General features: G+C 29.1%; 1 protein-coding gene across 1 annotated transcript in view; it reads left to right on the top strand.

Annotated features, from left to right (window-relative positions):
* Positions 1–203: 203 nt before the first annotated feature.
* LOC111625148 overlaps positions 204–8,862 on the top strand; it is a 49,101-nt gene continuing 40,442 nt past the window's right edge. Inside the window, exons 1-4 of the mRNA XM_023368194.1 lie at positions 204–1,572; positions 2,458–2,502; positions 2,577–2,686; positions 2,765–2,918. Of these exons, the coding sequence (XP_023223962.1) occupies positions 693–1,572; positions 2,458–2,502; positions 2,577–2,686; positions 2,765–2,918 (1,189 nt within the window). The 5' untranslated portion in view covers positions 204–692. The remainder of the gene's footprint in view (positions 1,573–2,457; positions 2,503–2,576; positions 2,687–2,764; positions 2,919–8,862) is intronic.

The raw sequence follows: 8,862 nt of genomic DNA, 5'->3' as shown, positions 1-8,862 counted from the left end.
GAAATGCCAAGGTCGTTAATTTTATTTCACTTCCTCAGATGACGTCATTGGCGAGTCGACATCTGAAGAAGTACGCCCAATCAGCATCACCATCTCGACATCGACAAGTGAGTAATAAAGATATAACTAAATATATCCACAGGAAACAGGGATATATTTTTTTTTTCCTCATTGTATTAATATCCCTAGTAAGAAGAAACGCGCAGGGGAAAAAATAAGTAAAACGCTAGACGGAATTTTAAAGAACTGCGCTCTACCAAATGGTAGTACTTAAGCTCTGTTAGCGAGAAAAATAATTCGGATAATTCGGGCTTTTTTTTAAATTATTATTATTCCGAGAAAAAGTTATTCGAAGATAAATTTAGTTTCTACATTAACAGAGGAAATGACGTCACTCGATGAAGGCGTCTGTAATAACGGAAGTGGATAACGTTGGTTAGTTTGTCTTCAGTTCATTCTGTATCGTCTCCATGTCGTAGCCTTTCGTGACACGCTGCACCTGTATTGTACGGGGTGTCACGAAAGTCGCGTGACGTCACGAGTTTTGGAGATGTTCCAGCGCTAGTTATCTACTGCTGGGCGATACTTGACTCTCGCAGGCTAGTCCACCCTCTCTAGTCGCTTAAACTTTCTACAGCTGCACAAATTTTGTTCACTCTCTTCCGATTTTTTTTCTTTTTTTCTTTTTAAGAATGGCAGTGATTCAAAGTCGTTCGATCGGGGTTCAGACCCAGAATATGTTTTTCTCTAGCGACAACTCGACTCAGACCACCAGTTTGAACGCCATGTACAGTTTTGCAGAAAGTTTAAGCGATTGGGTGATATCTGAAGCATTTCGATATGGCAGGGATGTCGAAAAATTCGCTGCCTGCATCGCTGATTTCATCTTGCTTCAAGTGTTTATGGAGAAATCGATGAATAACTTAACATCATACGTAGAAGATTGTATGAGAGCCGATCGTCCATACTGTTGCTTGAGAGCTGAACATTTGGAGAAAACATCGTCTAATGCTCTGAAGAATCTAAATCAAGTTCTTTCTAAATATAATACCTCTAAAACAGATCATCATCCTTCATGCATCTTCAAACATTTTGAAGATTATTCAGAAGATTGGAATTACTGCGATGATGATGACGATGATGGTAATCAGGAGATTGTTTCAGCCATTTCTAGCCCAGATCCTCTTCAAATTTTAGAAGATGACATCATCAAATGCCTGCAAATTTTAACGGACGACGAAGAGGAATTATTTTCCGAAATTTCTTATCCTTCTCATCAGCATTTAAACCAAAGTTCCGAACTGGATTCTGGATTTCTTTCCTCCGAAGACAGTTTTTCTATTGATCATAAAATTATCAATAACAAGAAATCTTATTTGCCCAGTTTAAGTGAAAGTTTAGAAGAGAGTACGAACTTTTCTTGGCCCGAGTTTCATATTCCGCGACGAGAAGAAGAAAAAAAGAAGGGGGATAGCGATAGGCAGCAGTTTTTAAGGACTTTATTAGTTCAGGAACTTAAAGAAAACATAGAAGAAAGAAAAAAGAGAAACGAAGTTGTAGAAATTTCTAATGGTAAGTAAGCAAGATTATTATTATTATTGTTTCGTACGTGTGGAAGATTTAACTGGTTGAAAACAAGTTTAAATGTGCCTACTTTACAAAATAGTTTCGGTATAAGTAAATAAAAGGGCTGGATATCGTGTTGAATAACAGTGTATATTTTATTTTATCCTTGACCGAGTATTCGCAAATACATAGGCCTACTTGGAAAACCTGTAAGATATAAATTACAGTATTATAAATTAAATTTATAACATTTAGGTAATTGCTCAATTTATTAAACGAGAACTTTCTCACAATGAACGTAACGATAAAAATTACTAAAGTTTTATGTTTAGTGAGAAGTGTAAATTAAAATCTTGACGTCAATTTTTTTCATACTTTTTTTATTCTGTATCGACAACTTTATAATAAAAATTATTTATTTATTTATTATCGAATTGTGTTTATTTCGTAGCGTGACGTGAATTTTAATTTCAATTCGAAATCGTCATATGATTATTTAATAATCAGCGCATGCGCTTTTACTATATTTGTTTACTAACATTACCTTTCAACGCACGCGCATTTTCGTGCCACGTTTTTGAATGGACACGTGTCATCTGTTTCCTTACGAAAATTAAGTTTCCTTTTTTGCTTTATTTTTAACAAATTTGGGAATGAAAACGTAAAAAAAATTTTTATTTTATTTTATGTAACTGCTACATTGAGAATTTTTATGTTTACATTTAATTATTGTAATAAAATAATTAGTTCCAGTTATTTTGTATAAAATAATTAATATACTTAATAATATTCGCATTTTATATAATTATACAGCTACATACATTTAACTGGTTTAAACAAGTGAATTAATTTTATTAAGTTTAAAAATTAAACATATGCATTTTACTTTAGCTGCACCTGTTGGGCCTATGTTCAAAGCACAAGCCACAAAAGCAAGTAGGTATTGAAATTTTATAAATATTACTTACAGAAGATATGAATTTTAATTAATTTTAAGCAATTAAATGTAGTATGGATGCCTGGTCAATCTGCTTCTGCTAGAGAGTGTGAAAATTTGTCTAGTCCTGTTAAATCTGAAAATAACTGTATATTTGCTCAAAATGAGAATGATGTCTGTCAGGTAAAAATATTTAAGAAATTCATTAAAAAAATTTAGTAAAGAAAATTCATTAATATATGTTTATAAAACTACTTTCAGAATGTTTCTGTTAATGAAAATAGTGAAAATTTTAACTCTAAAAGATATAATGGTTTGTCAAATATGTCTGATGTAGGTGATATGGAAAAGACCGGGAAAACATTTTCGTTTAATGTCGATCCTTCGAATGTTACTTACAATATTGAGTTAACTGGTAAGGATTATTATTATACTTAGAATAATAATAGTGTAGTTTTTAATTTAATGAATGAAGAATACAATATTACTAGCAGTGATTGTAACAAGGGTGGAGCAGGTTGGGGTGCTTTCTCTAGGTGCAAAATTTGGGGGTACCATTTTATGAGTAAAAAAAAACTAAAATAAAATCAGAATGTTGAGAAAAGTGTAATTTTTAAAATTTTATTTGAGTAAAAACATACTCTTTTGGAAATGTTCCAGTATTTAGACATAATTTTAAAGAATATTAGTTTCTATTTTTTTCATTTTTTGATTTGTCCTAAGTGCCATCAACCCTAGTTATATCTCCGGTTACTTTGATTTACTACATTGTATTAATCTCAAATATTTTAACTAAATCTAATACTAAATAAATTTGGAATGTAATGATTATATTATATTTTTAAATAAGAAATGAAAGTCAATAATAAATAAATCTGATTCTGAATAGGCCTAATTAAAGATGTTAGATTAAATTGGTTCCATTCAATATAAAGCGTGTATCGTCGAAAGCGCTTGTCAATTTAGTGACATACGTATATAATTTAATGCTTATATGTTAAAAGTTTTTCGTAACAAATGATTAGCGTGCTGTCTATCACTATATTATAGATATTTTCCATTCAATTTATAATGTTTTAAATTTGTTGTCAAAAATGAATGATAACTAAAATTATCCATTCGTATGCTTGACCAGAATAATTTTGATATTTTAACAGTCAATTTTCTGCCAAGCAGCATATTAAATAGCATTTAATGATTATTAACAATTGCAGTTTTTTTTATAACTAGAATTAGTCATGTAACACAATATAGCTCTCTGATTAACTGACTGTTTCATATATTCCCAGGTTTAAATCAAACCAAATAATTATTTCTTTTCAGTATTAATAAAAGAATAATTATGGTTTCTCTTTCATTTTCTTTAAGTCATTTAAATGATAAATATGATTGTATAAGTAGTTCTGACAACTATATTTTTGTTTGAAGGACTCATCTGCATATACTGTACTTCTTTTTGAAAGGTGCATTTCAATTTTCTGAATCTAATTTTCTTAAATAGAAACAAAGATTGAGAGATTTTTAACATTAAAAACTAATTTAGGAAAAATATNTAAAAATCCATACCTGTCATGTGGATGGACATCCAAGTCGCAGAATTTCCAAATTACAGCATTCACCCATTTGCGAGACGATGCTCTTTCTGCTTCATTCTCCAGTTGAATGTAGGGTTCTTTTAGTTCTGCTCTGCGAGCCAAATCTTGCATAACATTAGATATATATATATATATCTACAATAACTTGATAACAATGAATACAATAACAATGAAAGTAAAACAGAAAGTTTTAATGAGATGGTACCTTCTAAACTGCATAGCAATAAGTGTCATAACAGCTCTCAAAGCAGAGAGTATATAGTGATGTGAATTTTGTGGCAGTTTTCATTCTAGAAATTTTCTGCAGGATATACACTTAGAATGTATATTTAAAATTGACTCTAACTCAAAATTTACACAAAGAAATATATTTTTGTTTCAACATAATGTCCCTTTGACTTCTTTATTAGGATTGTGAATTTGACAGAGAAATGAACAATCTGAATCTAAGTTTGATAAACTTATAGCTCAAGAATTGATGAAACATCCTCTCTGCATCTTTTTTCCAAAATGTTTCACATTTCATGCAGAAGCTATAGTGACATTTCAATCATAATCTGGGTTTGCATTAGTATATGAACTGCTACAAGTAGATACGAATTACCAGTTTGTTTCCTTTTGCCAACTGTTTGACCAGTTTGCCGGGAGTTGAAAACGTCTCGACTTTTGCCACTTTGTTTTGTAAGATCAATTGACTTTTTTCTTAAATTGATAATTGTAAACAAAACCTTTTTGGCCAATTATGTTCTAATTCAATCTGTGTCATGTAGCATGATATGAACATTTTGCTTTGATTATCATTTGTTTCATTCATTCATTCATATAATAGCGTGATTATAGTTTTAGATAAAAAGAAGTTCTAAAAAAATCTTTACACAGACAATACATATTCTTTTTGTTTGATAAAAAAAATTAATCAATTAAAGATGTTTTAAATTTAGAAATTAGGAAAATTTCTTTGTGAAGTTTGAATTTTTTGTAAAATATGACAAAAATATTTCTACTGAATTTCATTTAATGAATTTTAAATATAAAATAATCTTGAATTAGTTAACTGCTTTCAGGAATCAAACACTGAATTATTGGCTAAGAAATTTTGAATTCCTCTATGTCTGTTTCAGATTAGCTATATTAGTAATAGTGAAAGCAGTGAAATGAGTTGTTTTGTAATGTGATATCTATTACTGTAAATAATCCAAGGATGGAAAGGTATTTGGCTTTGATTAATAATATGGAGCTTTGAGATGTTTGTGTATTTAGCTAAAAATTTCTTTTTGAAGTTTTATTTAATAGTAAAAAACTCCCAATTGTTTATAACTTGTGTCATTTTTATATTTTTGAGTGTAGTCACTCCAAAATAATACAGTTTTCAAATTAATATTTATTTAATAGTAAGTTAATAGTGATGATGCTGATTCACTCATTAATGCAGTTTAATTTTGATGCAAGAATGACTTAACAGGAGTCTCTTGACCACCTATCTATGATTTATAGCATTTTTAATTTCAGTGACATTAATAATTATTAAGTAAATTAAACCAACAATCATGTTCTGTTACTGTGTATAATATATTTGTATGCAGTTTTAAGAATAATTTATAAATATTATTTAATTCTAATTACAAATTAAAATTTATTAATTTATTTTTCAGTTCACGACCCCTTTTACTCTCTACTCGTCTACAAAAACTATCTGTAGATATTGAGACTGTTGCAACAGTACGACCAAGAAATTTGATTGGCCGACCAAGCTTTTCTGTGAATTTTTTTGTTTTTGGATTTTTATAGTGATAAACGTTTTCGGAATAACAAATTAAACATCTTTATGACAGAATGCTGCTGTTTTCGATGTGGTCGTCGCGATCCAGGCGAACCGAATCAACAAAGTCTTTCAGTAATCAGGGTAATGGGCCTTAACCCAAAGGAAATGNTAAATATATATATATATATATAGCCAAATGATCTTCTTAAATACTATGGCTGTAAATCTGCTAATTTTAATAATTAGTACCCAAGTAATTTGATACTGGAGGTAGATGTTAGGTGCCATCTCTTATCTAAATTAATAATTATAATTTTAAATAATTTATTGAATAATTTAGAATCATCTGAAAGAAAAGAACTGGCCCAGGGCAGGGCTTGAACCCGCAACCTCCGCTTGCCGTGCAGTGTGCTTGTCAGTTGCACCACTTGGACCCCGAGCAATCCTTTGCTTTCAGATGTATTTAAATTTAGATATAACAAATTATTTAGTATTAATTATTAAAATTAGCAGATTTATAGCCCGAGTATTTAAGGCTGTCGTTTGGCTATGTATAAAATTCTTAGTTAAATATTTTTCATTTAATCAGTATTTTCTATTTTAATATTAGCAAAAGCAAGAATATTCTCACAGTGTAATTTACAATTTGATAATTTTTCAAAATAGATTATTTAAGTTTTTAATAATAATTAATTGGATCAATTTCTTTTTCTAGTTTTAAGTTCTCAGAAAGAGTTTTGGCAGAGAAAATTATCATTTAAATTTTTTAAAGCCATCAATTAAAATTATAATTAGAATATAAGAATTTATATTAACAAAATCTATAAAGAGATCTTTTCATATCTCTAAGTGCAATTTATTTCATTAAAAAATAGTTTTCAAGAGTTAAATTTTATTGAAAAATATTAAGTATTAAAACTTTCTGACGTTTGCAGTTTTCATCAGAAATTTTCTAAGAAACAAATAGAACATAATACTAACAAATACTGTACTTTGTATGAATATCATAAGCGCTGTAGATATTCATACAAAGTATCTAAAAAGATTAAAAAAAACCAAATGTTTGTTTTTTAGATATGTTGTCTGGTTAATGTTTTATGTTGTGTGTGTGGCAGATGGGACCATTGGGAAGTTGGTAATTTCCAGTGACACTGGTAGTACTGGATGACTCCCTCTCTTCATATTTATAGGTGCCAGCACTAGTCCATATGTTTCCTATGCTGATTAACTAGTTCCATCTGTCCCCAATTGTGTGCTGTTCAAATAACATTATTCTGATTTCAGATTAAAAAGTTAAGTACGTTTTAGTAGCTTATTACTTAAATTCAACAGATAATCCAAATATATCATAATTGTATTTATTTATTATTGAATGATGATTTAATTGTGAAAAATGCCTCTTATGTTTTCATTTGTGAAAGATATTTGAAGTATATATTATATAAGTAAACACTGAATATTATGCATTTTAAATGGAACAGGTGTACAGTAGAATCTTCTTAATGTAATCACAGATATTATCATCAGTATATAACATGATAATGTTATCAAATAAGCATGTTACAAAAATGCAAGTTAAAATACTCTTATAAAACTTTTATTTCTGTGATCAGGGTTTCAGTTATTTACCTGAAGATAATGATAACTAACTTGTGTTTTTTAAATTATATTGTGCACTCTCAGCCTCAACATATATAGTTCATAATTCACAATTATCAATCTTAACCAGTGCATTACACATTAATTGTTTTAATTGTTATTTGCTGGTAGTGCAGTAATTTAATTTATTGGCATTTCTTACTTCAACATACACTATCTGTGTGTGTTAAAGATGATACTGCAAAAAATGGCAGGTAAACGTGGGATGAATTATTATTAATTAACAATNATTAATTATATTATTCGACTAACCAACACTGATAATAATATTGCACAACACAAAATCAAAAAAATTAACTAGTTTTAATCTGTAGAATAAGTTCTTTGTCTGTTTTTGAGGTGAACAGAAAAATACGCCAACAGCCTCGGCTGACTGAAGCGCCCCCCCATAGTACATAATTATAACAGAACAAGATCTTATAAATCTGGGAAGTTGCTGCCTCTTGTTATAAAATTAAGAATGCTTTCTTTATATAAAAGCACTTTTGTGTAAGATAAAAATAAAAGATTATTGTGACATTGTAATAATGTCAGGCTCCAATTTTTAATTGTATTTTAATTTAAAAATAAGTATAACTTTTGACATTAATCTAAAACTGTGATTACTTTTTCTCTATGGTGATTTTATTTTTCACATGATTTTTATCATAGAAAATGTGAGATCACAATTTGAACAAGAAATGAATATTGTACATCATAGAGAGTCAAGTTATATATTATAGTTTGTCATAAGTATCAATTCTACACCAAATTTATTAGTCTGTATAGTAAGATAAAAATTTTGAATTGAAATCATGATACTTCTGCTCTAGACCAGAAGTTCTTATATAGTTAATTGAGACTACCAGCCCCTAAGCCTTCTATATCTGGTTTTGATTTTCATCTGTCTAATTCTGTTCTCGAAATTAACAAAGGATGGATAAACAGATGACAGTAGGAATTTGTAGTTCTTCAATTTGAAAATTTCAGCCCAGTAAGTTATGAAATGTACCTCATTTATGCAAATGAATTTCTAACCCTCTATTTTAAATATCTATACTTTTTGACACAACAGCTAAAATCCCAGCAAAGAATAAAATTTAATTAGAAATTCAATTTATACAGTAGTGTGTCGATTTTCCGAAAGTCAATAATCCGAAACGTCAATCATCTGAAAGAATTCCAGTCGGCAAATTTAAATTTTCGCCAGTGCTGTGGCGCTTCAATCTTTGGCTATGTCTTGGGCTACTCAAATATTTTACGTTTTTGATACTAAATTAACATCTGAAGTATAATTTTTTATTGTTTTTATATTTTTCAATATATTTATTTTGTTTGTACAAAATAAAAAAATAATTTTTAAC

Source organism: Centruroides sculpturatus, unplaced genomic scaffold, assembly GCF_000671375.1.
Source record: "Centruroides sculpturatus isolate CEXI.00-Female unplaced genomic scaffold, Cexi_2.0 scaffold384, whole genome shotgun sequence".
Taxonomy (NCBI): Eukaryota; Metazoa; Arthropoda; class Arachnida; order Scorpiones; family Buthidae; genus Centruroides; species Centruroides sculpturatus.
This window is presented reverse-complemented; position numbering and strand designations above follow the sequence as displayed.